The sequence below is a fragment of the Procambarus clarkii genome, chromosome 47, assembly GCF_040958095.1.
Source record: "Procambarus clarkii isolate CNS0578487 chromosome 47, FALCON_Pclarkii_2.0, whole genome shotgun sequence".
Lineage (NCBI taxonomy): Eukaryota > Metazoa > Arthropoda > Malacostraca > Decapoda > Cambaridae > Procambarus > Procambarus clarkii.
In genome coordinates this window covers 1,371,393-1,397,461 of record NC_091196.1, presented here as the reverse complement: position 1 = coordinate 1,397,461, position 26,069 = coordinate 1,371,393, and the positions used below count along the sequence as shown (strand labels likewise).

The following is a 26,069-nucleotide window of genomic DNA, read 5'->3' as shown; positions in this document are numbered from 1 at the left end:
GACATGCTCGCCTGGAGTTTCGCGAGCGCTTTGTCCTGAGTTCGTATCCTGGCCGGGGAGGATTGACTGGGCACCAATCCTTAACTGTAGCCTTTGTTTACAAAACAGTAAAATGGCTAATTGGTTGTTAAACGATTTGGCGGGTCGTATTCCGGGGAAAATTAGGATTAAGGACCTGCCCGAAAAGCTACGCGTGCTAGTGGCTGTACAAGAATGTAACAACTCTTGTATATATAATTAAATAACAAAATAAATATATAAAGGTCAGTTGAGAAAAGTATATAGTGCGCACTGGGCGTTATAGAGCTCATTTGAATTGAATTTGAATTTGAATTTGCCCGGGCTGTTGACGGCTTGCTGAGGAAGATGCTTTGTGAAGGTGCGAGACCAACTAAATGTGAAACAGATGAGTGTGAAACAGATGAGTGTGAAACAGATGAGTGTGAAACAGATAAGTGTGAAACAGGTTAGTGTGAAACAGCTGGTTAGAGCTCTCACCACTCTTTCCCGCCACTTTCTGGGGGGGGGGGGGGGCGCTCGGAGACCGATCCTCAACTTTGCTTTGAAATCCGGTTGTATATTGTTCTTCAGAGTGGAACGCGAACATAATTATGATACAGCCGACTATAGTGCTCTCTACATATTGTTTGCACTCTACACAAGTGGAACTGACAGCGGGGTTGTAATTTTCAGTGGCTCCTGATGAATGTTCAGTCTGGTCAAATGCCAGACTTCACTGATAGCAAAGATTGAGTATATGACTCATTTCATGGGACTCGGCTTTGCAGGTAAATTCAGGAGGGAAGAGAGGGTATTATCAGGGGGAAAGCGCCAAGCCATTACGACTATATAGCACTTGGAAGGGGTCAGGATAAGGATTTGGGATGGGACGGGGGAAAGGAATGGTGCCCAATTACTTATGGACGGTCGGGGATTGAACGCCGATCTGCATGAAGCGAGACTGATGCTCTACCGTCCACCCCAAGTGATTCTTGGGCTGGACGGTATTCAGAAGTGGATATAAATTTAAATTGTGTGAGCAATTCTCTTTGGATAGAATGTTTTTTCAGTAAGTTAGTTAAAGCCTTTTTCAAGCACACACCTTCAGCGACAGGAAAAATAAAATGCATTGGTCCAAAAGTATTTTATCTTAAAATATAATATAAAAGAGTTATAAAGGACTTAGCATACATATCTGTCATTAATGGCGCCACACAGGGCCTATATACATGACTTATATAGTAGGCAGAAGGCCCAGCACGCACCACCCTCCCCCCCCCACCCACCCACCACCTGGCTGTGGGTGCGGGTGTCTTAGAAATGGGCGGGCTGAGGTCCCTGTGAGCCTTGGAGCCCAGCTGACTCCCACCCGTCACCACCCCTGAGACTGTAATGTAGCTGACCTTGCAGCTGAGAATGAGAATTTAGTACTACAATCGTACTAAAAATGAAGGCGGAAGTCAGACTCGTGTATTGCAATACATGTATCATGATCCCTTGACATACAGCAAGTTTGGCACACACATATACATTTAAACACACACTCCCTCATTGAAACACATTTTGGGCGCCACACACAGGTGCAGAAAAGACACGTGGAGTTCTTACACTACGGTCTCCAGGTCCTGAAGAAGGTGAGGCAGCGCGGGGTCCTTTTGGCGCGAAGGACGAGGCAAGTGGATGCGAGGACGGCGGTGTTGATGGACCATTAACTCGGGACTGGTGGAGTGGGAGGAATGGTGGACTGCCTGAGGAGGCGCAGGAGGTAAACGAGGTCCTCGGGCTTGCTGGTGACGAAGCCATGCCGTCACATAGTCATGCGAGCCTGGGTGAAGCTGGAGAAGGCGTGCCATGCCTGGTCCACGAGCCACAGGCCAGGTGGTGTAGGTAGAATGCGAGTCAGCCGAAGCGGAACTCAAGGTATCAGCGGTGGCTGTGACTTCCGTATCAGATGGATAATCTGTACTAGATCCGCCACCCAAGCCTACACAAGAACGACTGAACGTGGCTGTGGAACATTGCACCAGTGGCACTCCATGACAGCTAGGGGAAAGTGGTGCCTCGGATGGCAAGGTATGGGCATGGCACAGTGTGAAGAGTGCCTCAGGTTGGCTGGCATGGGCATGGCAGCGCGTGAGCAGTGGGTCATGGGCATGCAGGCAAGCTGCACACACTACTCTGAACCTCTGAATACCTCGCACCATGGCCACCCGAGGGGCTGAATCACACGTAGTTGCTACAAGCTCGGATGAACCAGGCAGCAAGCCGACGCTGTTAGTCCCACCTTGCACCGGGTGATCATTAGTTATCACACCGACGCCTTCCTTTCTACTATCCCTTTCACTGGCAGCTTTCTTTCGATATTTGTTATAATTTTCCCTATCTTCCTCTTCTTCATTCGCATCACAAGAGCCTTCAATACCATCAAACAGTTTACAGTGGCAATATCCGCTCCTGCAAGACGAATGCGAAGCAAATGTCTGTTTAGCGAAGGGAGGCGGAGTTCGTTGAGCTCTGGGGTCATGGGTCACTACGGTTCTCACTGTAGCGTTGGTACGACTGATGGTGCCACAGGATAGTGAGCTGAAGCTATCGGAGAAGGATCCATGAGCTCTGCGGAGGTTATACTCTGGTGGCAACTGTGTTGGCAGCGTATTTGTGTTACGTGAATTAAAGGAGCCGTTGTCAGTGGAGGAACGCTCGGATTTGGCCAATCGCAGTGGCAGGATGTCATGGGAGAAGCTGAACATGGTAGGTGGGAGATGAGCTGTCATGAGACGAGGAGCAAGTGGTATGGGCGTGCGAGGTGTCGAGTGGGCCATGGGTGGTATTGCTTTTTGGGGTGTAACTACCTCTCTGGTAGAATGCTCTTCGTCTCTAGTATCCTTATTAACCTCGAACTCCTCGCCTTCGACTTCCTTAAAGTCCACGTAGCTGTTGCGATCGTGGGTGTCAGTAGAGGGTGGGGCTTGAGGCTTGACACAGGGGGTGACTAGTGAGGCCGTCCTGGTGAGGGCGGAGGTCTTGTTACGAGGCCAAGAGGGCAGGAGCGAAGAGCAGTAGAGGTACGATAATGCCAAGAGTAACAGAGCCACAGCTTGAGCAGCCAGCATGGAGGAGAGAATGGCAATACGGGCCGCAGGTTGCACGGCTCTGCTGGTAGTGTACCAAGTAGCGGTAACCGCTACATTCTGGAGCGCGGTGATCGAGTAGTACGCGGCGGGAAGTCTAGGACGGGCGCACACTGTCATGGCGGAGGCATCATCTCGAAACACATGAAAATCCCATAGCAGGAGATAGGCGAGGAAAGCTCGACGGAGAGCCTTGCGAACTGGACCCAGCGTGGTGGGTTCTAACTCCTGCTGGAGACTGAGCCAGAGGAGCGCCGCCAGCCAGTGAAGAGCCACCAAGACACATGCCCAAGTGACGTGAAGGCAGAAGAGCGCCGCCACCGCTGCCACTCGGCTCCACACGACACAGGACGTAGTCACTGCCACCACACCCCGCACAGCCACATCATGAGACTCATGACTGGTGTCTGTGGCCGCCCCGTGGATGGGGGTATGTGCCACTTGCGTGATGGTGGGCGGAGTGAGGGAGGAAGGGCGGGAACTGTGACTTGCCGTGGTGGCAACAACTATCGTCACCACGATTGACACAACCATGGCAGCTGCCACTATGACACTCACCAACGCAAATCCATCGCTGTCCTTCACCATAATGGTCACATGTAGCACCAAGAAGGGCAACGTGTGCACATGCACTTGCACAAAGCGCAGTGTCCCCAACTCTGCAACATCGCTGGGATCAAAGGCGAGGTGCACCTTGAGGAATCGCCATAAGATAGAGGCTTGCAAGCAATGCAGGAGCCAACACAACATCCGCGCCGTCCTCCTGCCGGAGAAGTCCTGTGCCCTCACCGCCCATACCAGAGATATGGCTGTGATCACTACCAAAGGAGCAATGGCCACCGCTAGCTGAAGAGGCAGACACACATGCCCCCACACACCCACCCTACTCTCCTGCCCGGACTCTGGAGTGACTTCGGAGGTATTCCCAGGCAAAAGACTGAGCTCGGGTGGTGTATATGTGGGCTCAGGCAGCTGGTGAAGAGGGAGGGCATGGGAGAGAATGGCAGCCACCATGGCAGCCAGCTCTACAACATGTGTTAAAAGCAGAACAGCCGCCGCCCACCTCCCACCATCCTCGCGGCCACTGTTGGGGGTAGCGTCAGTTGTGGCGTTGGAGGGGAGCGGCGCCCCATCCCCCAGGTCGATCTCAGATCGACTCGACGGGCCCGGCGCAGCTACGGGACGCGGGTCCCCGGCCGGGGCGGGGGCTACCTTCATCTTCACATCGCCGACGACGGGTCACCCGCTAACCCGCTCCACAACAAGGCCCTGCAAAACAACACCGGATTACCGCCATTGTCTTCCTTCACATACAGGAAAAATCCTCACAGTTATTGTAAATAATAACACAATATATTAACATAAAACTACATTCTAAGCAGACATACTAAGAGTTCTTAGCGTATCTGCTGTGTCTTCTGCTGGAAATCACAGTCTAGATAAGATGACAGGTCGAGTGACCTCTCCCTAGCAACTCAGGGGACTGACCAGAGGAGACATGATAACTAAGTATATAATATCGAGTCAAATAAGCAGGGACAGGTAAAGCCTTTACCAAATGAGGTAAAAGAGGATGACAGATCAAGGGAGGAATTTAGGAACTCAAAAAAGGCCAGAAAGACTTAAGAAGATACTTATATATGCAGTATATGCATATATATATGTAGTATATATACTTATATATGCAGTATGGCCAGACAGAAGTGGAATGCTCCCAGTAGACTGAGTACTGTCTTACACCAACAAAGAGTACTCAGTCTACTGGGAGCATTCCACTTCTGTCTGGCCATACTGGCCATAGGGGGTAAAATACTCACCCGGCGAATTGCTAGCGCTTTGGCCTGGGTTCGTATCCTGACCGGGGAAAGATTGACTAGGCGCCAATCCTTAAGTGTACGCCTCTGTTCACCCAGCAATAAATGGGTAGTTAAACGATTTGGCGGGTCGTATTCCGGGGGAAAATTAAGATTAAGAACCTGGCCCAAACGCTACGCGTACTAATGGCTGTACAAGAATGTAAACACTCTTGTATATATAAATAAAATAAAATAAAAAATAAAGCAGATGTAAAAAAATATATAATAATAATAATAATAATAATAATAATAATTTTTATTTAGGCAAAGGTACATACATAAAGAGATTTTACAAAGTTTGTTGGCTTTATAGATAAGAGCTAGTACATACAATGCCTAAAGCCACTATTACGCAAAGCGTTTCGGGCATTTATATATATATATATATAAATAGCTCTAACATCACTCATCATAAAAATCTTTGAAAGAGAGAAAATAAGTAAGATACATGGAATCTCATGGTCTATATAACCCTGGGAGACATCACACACACAGATCACACTAACGTGATGCATCAAATGAACAAATCCACAAGGGCCGTGACGAGGATTCGAACCTGCGTCCGGGAGCATCCCAGACACTGCCTTAATCGACTGAGCTACGACAGGGTTAAAAGGGTTGAAACCAAAAAAGGTTGAAAAGGGTTTAAACCCTTTTAACCCTGTCGTAGCTCAGTCGATTAAGGCAGTGTCTGGGATGCTCCCGGACGCAGGTTCGAATCCTCGTCACGGCCCTTGTGGATTTGTTCACCTGGGAGACATAGCGGCTAAAATAGGGTGCTCTTGCGTCTCACAACTCACCACGACCAAAGATCACATTCACTTCAAACATCTACCACTAATTTTGCCCAGCCCGTCCTCATAAACAAAGACCCAAAGTCCATTCCATCCACCCGCCAAACCCTCAGCTGTTTATGATTGAAAAACGGTTTACACACGACTCATAACTGATAACGTCCGAACACTTCCGGAACAAGTGCTTCACTGACGACTTGTGTTCGAACCACAACGCTATAAATGCTTCACCCACGTACTACAAATACAGATAATCGCCAATAGAACCTAAACACCTAACCTAACCTGTGCCTAAATATGTACATTATAGTAATATAAAATAATATTAATTTATATTAGGTAATCTTTAATTAATCTCTAATTTATATTAGGTATATTAGATCCAGTAATATAAAATAATATTAATTTATATTAGAGAAAATTCCTGTTTTGAATGAACAGCAAGTTAAAATTTATGAATGCGTATTTGGGGTCGACCGCTGGATGGAATGGACTTGGTCTCAGAACGGGTTGCCTTGCCCGTGTCTCACAACTGATGGACCATTATGACATGGCCTTGAAATCCATGAAACACAAACAAACTGCTACTGTTATACACAGTAAAATATGGTTTATGTACTGTGAAAAGCTCAGTTCCCCAAGGTACTGTGCTTGCTCCAGTACTCTTTCCCACTCACGCCCAACCTGTCTTCCTGCAAAGAACGTCGCTTTTCGCACGTATGCGTTACCTAAGGCCAAAAATTGCCGTACTAAAATAAAAAATAACTCCACACGAGACCAGGAGGCATGGCAGGATGTGAAAAAACAAACTCGTTGAAAAGTAGAGGTGCAATAGGTAGGCTAAAGCATGAAACGCAGCCTGGTTGATCAGGCGTCTTTTGCAAATGTTTATCAAGTTATATCTTGAACATCGTGAGAGGTCGGCCAGTTCTGCCTCTTTATGTGTAGCGGGAGTGTATTGAACAGTCTTGGGGTCTTGATGATAACAGCGTTCTCTCTCAGCGTACCTATTGCACCTCTGCTTTTCAACGAAGGGTATTCTGCATATCCTACCATGCCTCCTGGTCTCACGTGAAGTTATTTCCGTGTACAGATATAGAACCAGTGCTTTCTAGTATTTTCCAAACATAAATTATTATTCATCTCTCCCGCCTGTGCTCTAGAGAACACAAGTTGACATTTTGTAAGCGTTCCCAATAATTTAGATGTAAGCTAGCTAGGTGTGACTCCTGCTAGGTGACCTGTAGGTGACCTGTAGGTTACTTGTAAGATAACCCTACTAGGTAACCTGTGTACGGCTTCAAAAACACATTACGGGCTCACCATAGCCCGTGCTACATGGACATTTCGTTCTGAGTAGCTCAATATAAAACACCCACAACATTCACAAGCACACACGCAATCATAGCTTTACTGACGCCTGAACAAGTAGTTCCACGTAGCTGAAGAACACCACAAATATATATCGTAGATATAGCGAAAGTCTAGCTTAAGTATAGCGTAAATATATAGCATCTAGACTGCGACGAAATTGTGCTAAACCCGGAATTTAAGCGACCCAAACAGCGATGTTAGGCCCGGAGGATAAGCGACCCAAACAGCGATGCTAGACACGGAGGATAAGCGACCCAAACAGCGATGTTAGACCCGGAGGATAAGCGACCCAAACAGCGATGCTAGACCCGGAGGATAAGCGACCCAAACAGCGATGTTAGACCCGGAGGATAAGCGACCCAAACAACGATGTTAGACACGGAGGATAAGCGACCCAAACAGCGATGTTAGACCCGGAGGATAAGCGACCCAAACAACGATGTTAGACACGGAGGATAAGCGACCCAAACAGCGATGTTAGACCCGGAGGATAAGCGACCCAAACAGCGATGTTAGACCCGGAGGATAAGCGACCCAAACAGCGATGCTAGACCCGGAGGATAAGCGACCCAAACAGCGATGTTAGACACGGAGGATAAGCGACCCAAACAGCGATGTTAGACACGGAGGATAAGCGACCCAAACAGCGATGTTAGACACGGAGGATAAGCGACCCAAACAGCGATGTTAGACACGGAGGATAAGCGACCCAAACAGCGATGTTAGACCCGGAGGATAAGCGACCCAAACAGCGATGCTAGACCCGGAGGATAAGCGACCCAAACAGCGATGTTAGACACGGAGGATAAGCGACCCAAACAGCGATGTTAGACACGGAGGATAAGCGACCCAAACAGCGATGTTAGACCCGGAGGATAAGCGACCCAAACAGCGATGTTAGACCCGGAGGATAAGCGACCCAAACAGCGATGTTAGACCCGGAGGATAAGCGACCCAAACAGCGATGCTAGACCCGGAGGATAAGTGACCCAAACAGCGATGTTAGACACGGAGGATAAGCGACCCAAACAGCGATGCTAGACCCGGAGGATAAGCGACCCAAACAGCGATGTTAGACACGGAGGATAAGCGACCCAAACAGCGATGTTAGACACGGAGGATAAGCGACCCAAACAGCGATGTTAGACCCGGAGGATAAGCGACCCAAACAGCGATGTTAGACACGGAGGATAAGCGACCCAAACAGCGATGTTAGACACGGAGGATAAGCGACCCAAACAGCGATGCTAGACACGGAGGATAAGCGACCCAAACAGCGATGCTAGACCTGGAGGATTAGCGACCCAAACAGCGATGTTAGACACGGAGGATAAGAGACCCAAACAGCGATGCTAGACACGGAAGATAAGCGACCCAAACAGCGATGTTAGACCCAGAGGATAAGCGACCCAAACAGCGATGCTAGACACGGAAGATAAGCGACCCAAACAGCGATGTTAGACACGGAGGATAAGCGACCCAAACAGCGATGTTAGACACGAAGGATAAGCGACCCAAACAGCGATGTTAGACATGGAGGATAAGCGACCCAAACAGCGATGCTAGACACGGAAGATAAGCGACCCAAACAGCGATGTTAGACCCGGAGGATAAGCGACCCAAACAGCGATGTTAGACACGGAGGATAAGCGACCCAAACAGCGATGTTAGACACGGAGGATTAGCGACCCAAACAGCGATGTTAGACACGGAGGATAAGCGACCCAAACAGCGATGTTAGACACGGAGGATAAGCGACCCAAACAGCGATGCTAGACACGGAGGATAAGCGACCCAAACAGCGATGTTAGACACGAAGGATAAGCGACCCAAACAACGACGTTAGACACGGAGGATAAGCGACCCAAACAGCGATGTTAGACACGGAGGATAAGCGACCCAAACAGCGATGTTAGACACGGAGGATAAGCGACCCAAACAGCGATGCTAGACACGGAAGATAAGTGACCCAAACAGCGATGTTAGACACGGAGGATAAGGGACCCAAACCGCGATGTTAGACACGGAGGATAAGCGACCCAAACAGCGATGCTAGACACGGAGGATAAGCGACCCAAACAGCGATGCTAGACACGGAAAATAAGCGACCCAAACAACGATGCTAGACACGGAGGATAAGCGACCCAAACAGCGATGTTAGACACGGAGGATAAGCGACCCAAACAGCGATGCTAGACACGGAAGATAAGCGACCCAAACAGCGATGTTAGACACGGAGGATAAGCGACCCAAACAGCGATGCTAGACACGGAAGATAAGCGACCCAAACAGCGATGCTAGACCCGGAGGATAAGCGACCCAAACAGCGATGCTAGACCCGGAAAATAAGCGACCCAAACAACGATGCATGTGATCACGAATGATAGAGTAGAGAGCAGAGGCGGGGTCAGTCTCCAAACCCACGGTGGTGGACCCATTAGCATGCTTGGGCCAAACATGGGTGATGGGGGGGGGGGTGAGGCCTGGGGGGGGGGGCGGTGAGGGGGTGACAATGTGTAAGGGTGACAATGGCACAATGGACTGACATTTGAATAGGCGAGCGAGGCTAGGCCAGGCCGGGGCTGGCCGGTACCTCCCTCCTGTCTACCATCCCCCCTCACTGCTACCTCATCCATCACAAACTGTCATCCATCTCACACACACACACACACACACACACACACACACACACACACACACACACACACACACACACACACACACACACACACACACACACACACAGCCCCAGCATGGAGCCCGCACCTTGTCAAGCACAAGACGAAGCTGCAAAAAGTTCAAAGGTATGCCACTAGACTAGTCCCAAAACTAAGAGGCATGAGTTACGAGGAAAGGCTGCGGGAAATGCACCTTACGACACTGGAAGACAGAAGAGTAGGAGGAGACATGATCACTACCTACAAAATTCTCAGAGGAACTGACAGGGTAGATAAGGATAAACTTTTTAACACGGGTGGTACACGAACAAGGGGACACGGTGGAGACTGAGTACCCAAATGAGCCACAGGGACGTTAGAAGGAACTTTTTCAGTGTCAAGAGTAGTTAACAGATGGAATGCATTAGGCAGTGATGTGGTGGAGGCTGACTCCATACACAGTTTCAAGTGTAGATATGATAGAGCCCAGTAGGCTCAGGAACCTGTACACCAGTTGATTGACAGTTGAGAGGCGGGACCAAAGAGCCAAAGCTCAACCCCCGCAAGCACAACTAGGTGAGTACACACACACACACAGTTTCAAGTGTAGATGTGATAGAGCCCAATAGGCTCAGGAACCTGTACACCTGTTGATTGACAGTTGAGAGGCGGGACCAAAGAGCCAGAGCTCAACCCCCGCAAGCACAACTAGGTGAGGACAATCTGCAAGCATCAATTCAGCACAAAGAAATCCTACTTGACCAACATATTAGACTTCTAAGATGACAACAAATAGCAGACAAAGAGGTCTGGACAGACTGCATTTTCCTGGATTTCCAGAGAGCGTTTGACACTGTTCCACACAAACGACTCATATCAACACTAGGTAGGCTTGATATCGAAAAATTAGGTGAACGAGCATAGTTGAGAATATAAGAAGAGTCACAATTAAAGGTGAGACATTAGAATGGAGAGTCAATGGGTGGAGTTCCGCAAGGGAAGGTACAAGAGCCCATAAAGTTTATAATATATCAACGAACGGTCTAATAGAGAACAAAAAACTCATTCTTAGCAATGTTTGTTGAGGAAGGATAAGCGACCCAAACAGCGATGTTAGACACGGAGGATAAGCGACCCAAACAGCGATGTTAGACACGGAGGATAAGCGACCCAAACAGCGATGTTAGACACGGAGGATAAGCGACCCAAACAGCGATGTTAGACACGGAGGATAAGCGACCCAAACAGCGATGTTAGACCCGGAGGATAAGCGACCCAAACAGCGATGCTAGACACGGAGGATAAGCGACCCAAACAGCGATGTTAGACCCGGAGGATAAGCGACCCAAACAGCGATGCTAGACACGGAGGATAAGCGACCCAAACAGCGATGCTTGACACGGAGGATAAGCGACCCAAACAGCGATGGGTCGCGACACCCCTTGACTATACGACAAGAATCAGTTGATTGATTGATGAAGATTAAGCCACCCAAAAGGTGGCACGGGTATGAATAACCCGTAAGACAAGAATCGAAACTGATATCGAATATACGTCTTGATAAGGGATAGAAACGTCGCCACTCTCCTTTCTCTCCACATATGGGGAGAAAAAAGGGATAGAGAGGGAACATATATATCCCCTCTCCTGGGATATGTTCAACCAGGTTGTTGGGAATGCTTCTCCGTGCTGTAAACTATTGGTTATTGTGGCATACGTCACTTAATGAAATCTTCGGCGAGTCTGATACAATGTCACTCGTCTTCCGTCTTAATTAAATTTTGAATGATATGTAAGAATTGTTTTAATATTCTGTGACCCAAATGGTGGAAAATCCCGGGCTTGGCGCCATTTTTTGAAAATCCCGGGCTTGGCGCCATTTTTTGAAAATCCCGGGTTTGGCGCCATCTTTTGAAAATCCCGGGCTTGGCACCAACTTTTGAAAATCCCGGGCTTGGCGCGAACTTTTGAATATCCCAGGCTTGGCGCCAACTTTTGAATATCCCAGGCTTGGCGCCATCTTTTGAATATCCCGGGCTTGGCGCCAACTTTTGAAAATCCCGGGATTGGCGCCAACTTTTGAATATCCCAGGCTTGGCGCCAACTTTTGAATATCCCGGGCTTGGCGCCATCTTTTGAATATCCCGGACTTGGCGCCTTCTCATTTCCTTGCAATTCATCATAGCTAATTGCACGATACAGACAAGAAAAACTCCCAGAGGCTATGCAAGGAATTAATGAAACACCAATATTAAACGAGAAACGAGAGGTTTCCTGCCCGAAACGCCTTGCGTAATAGTGGCTTTAGGCATTGTATGTACTAGCTCTATCTATAAAGCCAACAAACTTTGTAAATCTCTTTATGTATGTACCTTACCTAAATAAAAATTATTATTATTATTATTATTATTAGATATTGTTATTAGTAGACAAGATACACTAGAGTAAAGACTAGTAACATCTCTCCTTACCAAGAGTCGTAAGTGGACGAACAGTTGAAGCCTGTGCCATCGGCAGAGAGGATCCACATCTCAAATGAATAACCACAGCGGCTCACGGATGAAAGTTCGTTACAGAATTTGATTATGGGTAATCGTCCCAAACGTCAATAGTACGATGCATGTACGATCTCTTCTCCGATACGAAGATCAATCGGGTTGTTGAGTGGCAAAACTTAAATTCGGTAAGAACAGGCTAACTCACCTACCACAAATAAATTAACAGGCTAACTCACCTACCACAAATAAATTACAATAGATTGGCATAATTAACATTAGTATAACAAATCTGATTAACTGACACAATTCTAGATAGATTAAAAAAAAACATACTGTAATTAGGCGTCTACCTTGAGTTGTCATGTCAGCCAATGACATAATATATTATCAAAACATTCGCATGCAAACAGTTAATTATTAGTCAGATAAAAACTTAACAATGCATTAATAAGAGCAATAAAATAATATAACGACAAACCACCGATATACAGCTACTATATCAATAATAGTGATAAATCTATTACTGGCAACTGGCCTGAGCGCGCCGCCATGTTGGGACAGCAGACAGGCGGCATTCGCGCCTCAGCCGCCGTGCTGGAAGGACGTATAGGATGCTCTCTGATCTTCCAGAACATTCCACTTTCTTCCAGAATTGAATTTGTGATAAAAACTAGAGATGTTTAATAGGAACTCACCGATAATGACAAATTGCAGATGGTGGTGTGAGGTATTAGGGCCCCCACACCAGAGAACACTTACACACCTGAAGGGCCCTACACCAGAGGACACCACTACACACCTGGAGGGCCCACACCAGAGGACACTTACAAACCTGAAGGGCCCACACCAGAGGACACTTACAAACCTGAAGGGCCCACACCAGAGGACACCACTACACACCTGGAGGGCCCACACCAGAGGACACCACTACACACCTGGAGGGCCCACACCAGAGGACACTTACAAACCTGAAGGGCCCACACCAGAGGACACTTACAAACCTGAAGGGCCCACACCAGAGGACACCACTACACACCTGGAGGGCCCCCACATCAGAGGACACCACTACACACCTGGAGGATGTGTAGTGGTGGCCAGATTACTTACAAACCTAGGGCCAGATTCACGAAGCAATTACGCAAGCACTTACGAACCTGGGGCCATATTCACGAAGCAGTTACGCAAGCACTTACGAACCTGGGGTCAGATTCACGAAGCAGTTACGCAAGCACTTACGAATCTGGGGGCCAGATTCACGAAGCAGTTACGCAAGCACTTACGAACCTGTACACCTTTCCTCAATCTTTGACGGCTTTGGTAACATTTATTAAACAGTTTACAAGCATGAAAACTTGCCAATCAACTGTTATTGTTATAAACAGCCTCCTGGTGCTTCGGAGCTCATTAACTGTTTAATAATTGTAAACAAAGCCGCCAAAGATTGAGAAAAGATGGACAGGTTCATAAGTGCTTGCGTAACTGCTTCGTGAATCTGGCCCCAGGTTCGTAAGTGCTTGCGTAACTGCTTCGTGAATCTGGCTCCAGGATAGTCAATTTAAATCTTGAATTAAAAATAGGTCGAATTCGACAAAGTTTGAAGCGCTCTGCCCTAGACTACATGAAGGGATTATATAGTGTATGAAGCAAAGTTTATTAGCAGCAAGGTGGCTTTAAATTAGGATTTAGATTAGTGAGATTAGGATCTAAAAGATCCTAATCTCACATGATGCTTAGTGATAGAGGGTCAGGTTATCTTCTTGAGGTTATCTTGAGATGATTTCGGGGCTTAGCGTCCTCGCGGCCCGGTCCTCGACCAGGTCTCCTTTTTGTTACACATCCCCAGGAAGCAGCCCGTAGCAGCTGTCTAACTCCCAGGTACCTATTTACTGCTAGGTAACAGGGGGCATCAGGGTGAAAGAAACTCTACCCATTTGTTTCAACCTCTACCGGGGATCGAACCCCGAACCTTAAGACTATGAATCCCGAGTGCTGTCCACTCAGCCGTCAGGCCCTCATTGGTCATGTGATTTTTGAGTCAAGTGATAAACTCTTGGGAGTTACGACCTAACATTTCGGATATAGTCAATATGAGGAATTATTCTCATTTTTATAATGAGAAAAAACTCGCATCCAGTAATAGGAACCGTGTAAGAAAACTATGAAGATATTAAGATGGGAAATAATATGTTTGATACATTAGTCTATGATGTCCTCACGATGTATGCTGTTATTGTAGACAATCACCCCTCACAACGTGATTGTCTACCACGGGAGACATCTCCCGTCCACTACGGGCTCACCATAGCCCGTGCTACTTGCACTGCTCCTGTGCCAGGTAAGTCCACTACGGGATCACCATAGCCCGTGCTACTTGCCCCGCTCCTGTGCCAGGTAAGTCCACCACGGGCTCGCCATAGCCCGTGCTACTTGCCCCGCTCCTGTGCCAGGTAAGTTACGGTGATCAACCAGGCTGTGCTTCACACGATTCACACGTCAAGCAGCCGCATGCAATAATCTGCTTGATCACACTAACCAGTAAGCCAGTTCAGAGACCGTCGGGCCGCCAGGACGCTGAACTTGGGAACGCTAGCCACGACCTAACCTTATCTTCACGATGTGTGTCCTTACAGACACATGGTCAAACAGAGGAAGCTGGAACACCTAAGAAGCCCCCAAAGAGCTCAGATAGGTGAAGCCATCCATCTTCCCCCCCCCCCCGCCCCATGAGACGATACAGGCTTCTGCTGACTTTTTCACGAAGCAGTTACGCAAGCACTTACGAACCTGGGGTCAGATTCACGAAGCAGTTACGCAAGCACTTACGAATCTGGGGGCCAGATTCAGGAAGCAGTTACGCAAGCACTTACGAACCTGTCCATCTTTCCTCAATCTTTGACGGCTTTGGTTACATTTATTAAACAGTTTACAAGCAGGAAAACTTGCCAATCAACTGTTGTTATTGTTATAAACAGCCTCCTGGTGCTTCGGAGCTCATTAACTGTTTAATAATTGTAAACAAAGCCGCCAAAGATTGAGAAAAGATGGACAGGTTCATAAGTGCTTGCGTAACTGCTTCGTGAATCTGGCCCCAGGATAGTCAATTTAAATCTTGAATTAAAAATCGGTCGAATTCGACAAAGTTTGAAGCGCTCTGCCCTAGACTACATGAAGGGAATATATAGTGTATGAAGCAAAGTTTATTAGCAGCAAGGTGGCTTTAAATTAGGATTTAGATTAGTGAGATTAGGATCTAAGAGATCCTAATCTCACATGGTGCTTAGTGATAGAGGGTCAGGTTATCTTCTTGAGGTTATCTTGAGATGATTTCGGGGCTTAGCGTCCTCGCGGCCCGGTCCTCGACCAGGTCTCCTTTTTGTTACACATCCCCAGGAAGCAGCCCGTAGCAGCTGTCTAACTCCCAGGTACCTATTTACTGCTAGGTAACAGGGGGCATCAGGGTGAAAGAAACTCTACCCATTTGTTTCAACCTCTACCGGGGATCGAACCCCGAACCTTAAGACTATGAATACCGAGTGCTGTCCACTCAGCCGTCAGGCCCTCATTGGTCATGTGATTTTTGAGTCAAGTGATAAACTCTTGGGAGTTACGACCTAACATTTCGGATATAGTCAATATGAGGAATTATTCTCATTTTTATAATGAGAAAAAACTCGCATCCAGTAATAGGAACCGCGTAAGAAAACTATGAAGATATTAAGATGGGAAATAATATGTTTGATACATTAGTCTATGATGTCCTCACGATGTATGCTGTTATTGTAGACAATCACCCCTCACAACGTGATTGTCTACCACGGGAGATATCTCCCGTCCACTACGGGCTCACCATAGCCCGTGCTACTTGCCCCGCTCCTGTGCCAGGTAAGTCCACTACGGGCTCACCATAGCCCGTGCTACTTGCACTGCTCCTGTGCCAGGTAAGTCCACTACGGGCTCACCATAGCCCGTGCTACTTGCCCCGCTCCTGTGCCAGGTAAGTCCACCACGGGCTCGCCATAGCCCGTGCTACTTGCCCCGCTCCTGTGCCAGGTAAGTCCACTACGGGCTCACCATAGCCCGTGCTACTTGCCCCGCTCCTGTGCCAGGTAAGTCCACTACGGGCTCACCATAGCCCGTGCTACTTGCCCCGCTCCTGTGCCAGGTAAGTTACGGTGATCAACCAGGCTGTGCTTCACACGATTCACACGTCAAGCAGCCGCATGCAATAATCTGCTTGATCACACTAACCAGTAAGCCAGTTCAGAGACCGTCGGGCCGCCAGGACGCTGAACTTGGGAACGCTAGCCACGACCTAACCTTATCTTCACGATGTTTATCCTTACAGACACATGGTCAAACAGAGGAAGCTGGAACACCTAAGAAGCCCCCAAGGAGCTCAGATAGGTGAAGCCATCCATCTTCCCCCCCCCCCCGCCCCTTGAGACGATACAGGCTTCTCCTGTCTTTTTCGCGAAGCAGTTACGCAAGCACTTACGAACCTGGGGCCAGATTTGCGAAGCAGTTACGCAAGCACTTACGAACCTGGGGCTAGATTCACGAAGCAGTTACGCAAGCACTTACGAACCTGGGGCCAGATTCACGAAGCAATTACGCAAGCACTTACGAACCTGGGGCCAGATTTGCGAAGCAGTTACGCAAGCACTTACGAACCTGGGGCCAGATTCACGAAGCAGTTACGCAAGCACTTACGAACCTGGGGCCAGATTCACGAAGCAGTTACACAAGCACTTACGAACCTGGGGCCAGATTTGCGAAGCAGTTACGCAAGCATTTACGAACCTGGGGCTAGATTCACGAAGCAGTTACGCAAGCACTAACGAACCTGGGGCCAGATTCACGAAGCAGTTACGCAAGCACTTACGAACCTGGGGCTAGATTCACGAAGCAGTTACGCAAGCACTTACGAACCTGGGGCCAGATTCACGAAGCAGTTACGCAAGCACTTACGAACCTGGGGCCAGATTCACGAAGCAGTTACGCAAGCACATACGAACCTGGGGCCAGATTCACGAAGCAGTTACGCAAGCACTTACGAACCTGGGGCCAGATTTACGAAGCAGTTACGCAAGCACTAACGAATCTGGGGCCAGATTCACGAAGCAGTTACGCCAGCACTTACAAACCTGTACATGTTTTCTCAATCTTTGGCGGCTTTGTTTACAATTATTAAACAGTTAATGAGCTCCGAAGCACCAGGAGGCTGTTTATAACAATAACAACAGTTGATTGGCAAGTTTTCATGCTTGTAAACTGTTTAATAAATGTAACCAAAGCCGTCAAAGATTGAGGAAAGATGTACACGTTCGTAAGTGCTTGCGTAACTGCTTCGTGAATCTGGCCCCAGGTTCGTAAGTACTTAGGTAACTGCTTCGTGAATCTGGCCCCAGGTTCGTAAGTGCTTGCGTAACTGCTTCGTCAATCTGGCACCATGTTCGTAAGTGCTTGTGTAACTGCTTCGTGAATCTGGCTCCAGGTTCGTAAGTGCTTGCGGAACTGCTTCGTGAATCTGGCTCCAGGTTCGTAAGTGCTTGCGGAACTGCTTCGTGAATACAGCCACACAATGGAAGGCCAAATCAATCATCATCCAATATATACATTGAGGAATATGCATAGAGGGCCTGACGGCTGAGTGAAGAGCGCTCGGGATTCGTAGTTCTAAGGTTCCAGGTTCAATCCCGGCGGAGGCGGAAACTAATGGGCATTGTATTTCACCTGATGCCTCTATTCACCTAGCAATAAACAGGTGCAGTAGAAATGACAGAGAAAATTATATCGGAAGACAATTAATTAGACAACCGACGGTTAGAAAGCCGGGGTCCAAGAGCTAAGAGTTCGATCCTGCAGGTGCAAATAGTAAATACATATCAATAATATTAAATATTAAAATCAAAGTGAAGTTGAAAGGGAGTTAAAAGGAAGGAATAAGTGAATGAAATGGTAAATTCAGGTACAAAAAGCCAGTCTGGAGCAGAGAGGTTCAGCGCGACCGGGCTCACCATAGCCTGTGCTACTTGGAACCTTGAGTTCCAAATAGCTGAATCTATTACAACAACAACAACAGCGCGGCAAACATGCATTGTTAAGGCCTAGCCCTGAGGCCTATAGGGGGAGGGGGGGGAGCTATAGGCTAAGACCTGTAGGCCTCCACCGTACAATTCAAATTCAAATTCAAAATTCAACTGTCGCTTTCGCCCCAACAGAAATTTCGCTAACGGCTTAAAGATTACAGATATTGACCTCCAACGCGTCGCCTTTTTTTGACAATTCTCTTGCGAAAATATATAATATGGAGGACAATATAGCGTTGAGGAAGTGGGATATGTTGTAGCGGGTATTTGGCAGTTGGGAACACACCACCTGCTTGAAAATAACTGCGTTCCATCCCAATTATTCCAAGTGAATGCTTGGGTGGAGGAGCTGCTCCCTGCCGCCATCTTTCTGGTCCGTCCAGTCTCTGTCTCTCTCTCTCTGTCTCTCTCTCTCTCTCTCTCTCTCTCTCTCTCTCTCTCTCTCTCTCTCTCTCTCTCTCTCTCTCTCTCTCTCTCTCTCTCTCTCTCTCTCTCTGTCTCTCTCTCTGTCTCTGTCTCTGTCTCTGTCTCTGTCACTGTCTCTGTCTCTCTCTCTGTCTCTGTCTCTGTCTCTCTCTCTGTCTCTCTCTCTGTCTCTGTCTCTCTCTCTCTCTCTGTCTCTGTCTCTCTCTCTGTCTCTGGTCCGTCCAGTCACTGTCTCTGTCTCTCTCTCTCTCTCTCTCTCTCTCTCTCTCTCTCTCTCTGGTCCGTCCAATCTCTGTCTCTCTGCCCTTGTCTCTCTCTCTCACTCTCTCTCTGTATAAATCTTGAAGTTATCTTTATTTGCCAATGTCCATGTCAAGTTATGACGAACACACACACTAGTAGTTATATAAGTATTATTATTAATGTCTCATAAGGTGTTTTTTGACATCTTAAATGGTAGTGAGCAGTAGTTCAACACCATAATCACCCAGACTGAGCTTCTCAAACTCACAAGATGAGAGCTAACAAGTAGTTGACAAGTAGTTGACATCTATCTTTCACATATAAAGTGTGAAAGATAGATGTAATTGTTAATGCAATAATTGCTATAATTCCTCTCAATTGAGATCTGATAAAGACCTTTTGTACCCTCTGTTTTGCGCTACCGCTCACAGGATGAGTATGGGGTGCACAATCAACCAATCTGTAATCTCTCTTTGCTATTAACCAGCAAATAAATATTTGAAGCCATATACTAGATTCGAACCTGCGTTTCAGAGAGAGGAGTCGAAGCCCAAGCACGCACATTCGAGTCCATTGTATGACCTTTCAATCTTCATTGTGAGCAGTGTAAGTAGTACACTTACACAGTATATATATGGTATAACACATATATTCATTAGTTTACCTTCACGTAATGCGGTTTACAGTGATTCCAGAACATTCTTGTTATTCGAACACCATCCTAGTTATTCGAACACCATCTGCAAGAAAGAATATAATCAACATATGATATTATAATAATTTTAATAGGCAAACTAATAATTTTATATATATATATATATATATATATATATATATATATATATATATATATATATATATATATATATATATATATATAGATATATATATATATATTTTATTTAATTCTTCATCTTTATAAACGCACTCCACACAAGTTATTAACGCACTCCACACAGGTGTGTTATGAACGCACTCCACACAAGTGTGTTATGAACGCACTCCACACAAGTGTGTTATGAACGCACTCCACACAAGTGTGTTATGAACGCACTCCACACAAGTGTGTTATGAACGCACTCCACACAAGTGTGTTATGAACGCACTCCACACAAGTGTGTTATGAACGCACTCCTCAAGCTATGAACGCACTCCTCACAACACCTTATGAACGCACTCCACACAAGTGTTTTATGAACGCACTCCTCACAAGTGTTTTATGAACGCACTCCTCAAGCTATGAACGCACTCCTCACAACACCTTATGAACGCACTCCACAAAATAAGTTATGAACGCACTCCACACAAGTGTTTTATGAACGCACTCCTCACAAGTGTGTTATGAACGCACTCCACACAAGTGTGTTATGAACGCACTCCTCACAAGTGTTTTATGAACGCACTCCTCACAACACCTTATGAACGCACTCCACACAAGTGTTTTATGAACGCACTCCTCACAAGTGTGTTATGAACGCACTCCACACAAGTGTGTTATGAACGCACTCCTCACAACACCTTATGAACGCACTCCACAAAATAAGTTATGAACGCACTCAACAAAATAAGCTATGAACGCACTCCTCACAACACCTTATGAACGCACTCCACAAAATAAGTTATGAACGCACTCCACAAAATAAGTTATGAACGCACTCCACACAACACCTTATGAACGCACTCCACACAACACATTATGAACGCACTCCACACAACACCTTATGAACGCACTCCACACAACACCTTATGAACGCACTCCACAAAATAAGTTATGAACGCACTCCACACAACACCTTATGAACGCACTCCACAAAATAAGTTATGAACGCACTCCACACAACACATAATGAACGCACTCCACACAACACCTTATGAACGCACTCCACACAACACCTTATGAACGCACTCCACACAACAACTTATGAACGCACTCCACACAACACCTTATGAACGCACTCCACACAACACATAATGAACGCACTCCACACAACACCTTATGAACGCACTCCACACAACACCTTATGAACGCACTCCACACAACACCTTATGAACGCACTCCACACAACAACTTATGAACGCACTCCACACAAGTGTGTTATGAACGCACTCCACACAAGTGTGTTATGAACGCACTCCACACAAGTGTGTTACGAACGCACTCCACACAAGTGTGTTATGAACGCACTCCACACAAGTGTGTTTTGAACGCACTCCAAACAAGTGTGTTATGAACGCACTCTACACAACACCTTATGAACACACTCCACACAATAAGTTATGAACGCACTCCACACAACAATTTATGAACGCACTCCACACAACACTTTATGAACGCACTCCACACAACACCTTATGAACGCACTCCACACAACACATTATGAACGCACTCCACACAACAAGTTATGAACGCACTCCACACAAGTTATGAACGCACTCCACACAAGTTATGAACGCACTCCACACAACAAGTTATGAACGCACTCCACACAAGTTATGAACGCACTCCACACAACACATTATGAACGCACTCCACACAACACCTTATGAACGCACTCCACACAACACATTATGAACGCACTCCACACAACACATTATGAACGCACTCCACACAACAAGTTATGAACGCACTCCACACAACATATTATGAACGCATTCCACACAACACCTTATGAACGCACTCCACACAACACCTTATGAACGCACTCCACACAACACATTATGAACGCACTCCACACAACACCTTATGAACGCACTCCACACAACACCTTATGAACGCACTCCACACAACACATTATGAACGCACTCCACACAACACATTATGAACGCACTCCACACAACACATTATGAACGCACTCCACACAACACATTATGAACGCACTCCACACAACAAGTTATGAACGCACTCTACACAACACCTTATGAACGCACTCCACACAACAAGTTATGAACGCACTCCACACAACAAGTTATGAACGCACTCTACACAACAAGTTATGAACGCACTCTACACAACAAGTTATGAACGCACTCTACACAACAAGTTATGAACGCACTCCACACAACACATTATGAACGCACTCCACACAACAAGTTATGAACGCACTCCACACAACAAGTTATGAACGCACTCCACACAACAAGTTATGAACGCACTCCACACAACACCTTATGAACGCACTCCACACAACAAGTTATGAACGCACTCCACACAACAAGTTATGAACGCACTCCACACAACAAGTTATGAACGCACTCCACACAACAAGTTATGAACGCACTCTACACAACACATTATGAACGCACTCCACACAACAAGTTATGAACGCACTCCACACAACAAGTTATGAACGCACTCCACACAACAAGTTATGAACGCACTCCACACAACAAGTTATGAACGCACTCCACACAACACATTATGAACGCACTCCACACAACACCTTATGAACGCACTCCACACAACAAGTTATGAACGCATTCCACACAACAAGTTATGAACGCACTCCACACAACAAGTTATGAACGCACTCCACACAACAAGTTATGAACGCACTCCACACAACACCTTATGAACGCACTCCACACAACAAGATATGAACGCACTCCACACAACAAGTTATGAACGCACTCCACACAAGTTATGAACGCACTCCACACAAGTTATGAACGCACTCCACAACACCTTATGAACGCACTCCACAACACATTATGAACGCACTCCACACAAGTTATGAACGCACTCCACACAAGTTATGAACGCACTCCACAACACCTTATGAACGCACTCCACACAACACATTATGAACGCACTCCACACAAGTTATGAACGCACTCCACACAAGTTATGAACGCACTCCACACAAGTTATGAACGCACTCCACAACACCTTATGAACGCACTCCACACAACACCTTATGAACGCACTCCACACAACACATTATGAACGTACTCCACACAACACCTTATGAACGCACTCCACACAACACCTTATGAACGCACTCCACACAGCAAGTTATGAACGCACTCCACACAACAAGTTATGAACGCACTCCACACAACAAGTTATGAACGCACTCCACACAACAAGTTATGAACGCACTCCACACAAGTTATGAACGCACTCCACACAACACATTATGAACGCACTCCACACAACACCTTATGAACGCACTCTACACAACACATTATGAACGCACTCCACACAACAAGTTATGAACGCACTCCACACAAGTTATGAACGCACTCTACACAACACATTATGAACGCACTCCACACAACAAGTTATGAACGCACTCCACACAAGTTATGAACGCACTCTACACAACACATTATGAACGCACTCCACACAACACATTATGAACGCACTCCACACAACACATTATGAACGCACTCCACACAACACATTATGAACGCACTCCACACAACACCTTATGAACGCACTCTACACAACACCTTATGAACGCACTCCACACAACACCTTATGAACGCACTCCACACAACACATTATGAACGCACTCCACACAACACATTATGAACGCACTCTACACAACACGGTATGAACGCACTCCACACAAGTTATGAACGCACTCCACACAACAAGTTATGAACGCACTCCACACAAGTTATGAACGCACTCCACACAAGTTATGAACGCACTCCACACAACAAGTTATGAACGCACTCCACACAACAAGTTATGAACGCACTCTACACAACACATTATGAACGCACTCCACACAACACCTTATGAACGCACTCTACACAACACATTATGAACGCACTCCACACAACACCTTATGAACGCACTCCACACAACACATTATGAACGCACTCCACACAACACCTTATGAACGCACTCCACACAAGTTATGAACGCACTCCACACAACACATTATGAACGCACTCCACACAACACCTTATGAACGCACTCCACACAACACATTATGAACGCACTCCACACAACACATTATGAACGCACTCCACACAACACCTTATGAACGCACGCCACACAACACATTATGAACGCACTCCACACAAGTTATGAACGCACTCCACACAAGTTATGAACGCACTTCACACAACACATTATGAACGCACTCCACACAACACATTATGAACGCACTCTACACAACAAGTTATGAACGCACTCCACACAACAAGTTATGAACGCACTCCACACAACACCTTATGAACGCACTCCACACAACACATTATGAACGCACTCCACACAAGTTATGAACGCACTCCACACAAGTTATGAACGCACTCCACACAACACATTATGAACGCACTCCACACAACAAGTTATGAACGCACTCCACACAACACATTATGAACGCACTCCACACAACACATTATGAACGCACTCCACACAACACATTATGAACGCACTCCACACAACACATTATGAACGCGCTCCACACAACACATTATGAACGCACTCCACACAACACATTATGAACGCACTCCACACAACACATTATGAACGCACTCCACACAACACATTATGAACGCACTCCACACAACACATTATGAACGCACTCCACACAAGTTATGAACGCACTCCACACAACACATTATGAACGCACTCCACACAAGTTATGAACGCACTCCACACAAGTTATGAACGCACTCCACACAAGTTATGAACGCACTCCACACAAGTTATGAACACACTCTACACAACAAGTTATGAACACACTCCACACAACACATTATGAACGCACTCCACACAACACATTATGAACGCACTCCACACAACACATTATGAACGCACTCTACACAACAACTTATGAACGCACTCCACACAACACATTATGAACGCACTCTACACAACAAGTTATGAACGCACTCCACACAACAACTTATGAACGCACTCCACACAACACCTTATGAACGCACTCTACACAACACCTTATGAACGCACTCCACACAACACATTATGAACGCACTCCACACAACAAGTTATGAACGCACTCCACACAACACATTATGAACGCACTCCACACAACACATTATGAACGCACTCCACACAACAAGTTATGAACGCACTCCACACAACAAGTTATGAACGCACTCCACACAACACATTATGAACGCACTCCACACAACACCTTATGAACGCACTCCACACAACAAGTTATGAACGCACTCCACACAAGTTATGAACGCACTCCACACAACACATTATGAACGCACTCCACACAACACCTTATGAACGCACTCCACACACATTATGAACGCACTCCACACAACAAGTTATGAACGCACTCCACACAACACATTATGAACGCACTCCACACAACAAGTTATGAACGCACTCCACACAACACCTTATGAACGCACTCCACACAACACCTTATGAACGCACTCCACACAAGTTATGAACGCACTCCACACAAGTTATGAACGCACTCCACACAAGTTATGAACGCACTCCACAACACCTTATGAACGCACTCCACACAAGTTATGAACGCACTCCACACAACAATTTATGAACGCACTTCACACAAAAGTCTATGAACGCACTCAGCATGATAAGTGCGTTTTGAACTCACTCCACACTTTAGGTTATGAACGCACTTCACAGAACACATTATGAACGCACTTCAACGCATAAGTGCGTTATAAACACACTCCACACAACAAGTTATGAACGCACTCCAACGCATAAGTGCGTTATAAACGCACTCACACAACAAGGTGCCTACAAGCACCTTTAAGTCAATGACTCTATCCCAAAACATTCCTTAGAATGCGTAGCTAACTTGTCATTGCCTAAGCGGCTCGGAAGACTTGCGTCATAAGAGTGCGTATATATATAGCAGGCAGCTTAAACCAACCTGCGTAGGGTCAGGGCGTATAGGATGTAATATACCCGGGTATATGATCTAGCGGTTATACGCGCGATATATCGTCAGTTCTCGGGGTTAACGATGCTCTGAGAGAGAGAGAGAGAGACACGACCTTCCTTCCTTCTCGCCTGTCGGAGCAAGACT

General features: G+C 46.6%; 1 protein-coding gene across 3 annotated transcripts; it reads right to left on the bottom strand.

Annotated features, from left to right (window-relative positions):
• Positions 1-1,129: 1,129 nt before the first annotated feature.
• On the bottom strand, positions 1,130-26,069 carry LOC123774170 (uncharacterized). Of its 3 annotated transcripts, none has more exons than XM_045768299.2 (3): positions 25,914-26,069; positions 19,733-19,808; positions 1,130-4,400 (listed from the first exon to the last, which is right to left on the bottom strand). In XM_045768299.2, the coding sequence occupies exon 3, from the start codon at positions 4,347-4,349 to the stop codon at positions 1,605-1,607; it is 2,745 nt and encodes a 914-aa protein (XP_045624255.1). In that variant the 5' UTR covers positions 4,350-4,400; positions 19,733-19,808; positions 25,914-26,069; the 3' UTR covers positions 1,130-1,604. The 3 variants fall into 3 exon arrangements, with proteins under 3 accessions (XP_045624255.1, XP_069158060.1, XP_069158061.1); XM_069301959.1 differs by having other exon boundaries at positions 19,592-19,808; positions 25,914-26,068; XM_069301960.1 differs by lacking the exons at positions 19,733-19,808; positions 25,914-26,069 and adding an exon at positions 12,284-12,692.

Bases quoted from the DNA above. Each gene is read 5' to 3' on its own strand.
- LOC123774170 (XM_045768299.2), bottom strand. From the start codon at position 4,349: ATGAAGGTAGCCCCCGCCCCGGCCGGGGACCCGCGTCCCGTAGCTGCG.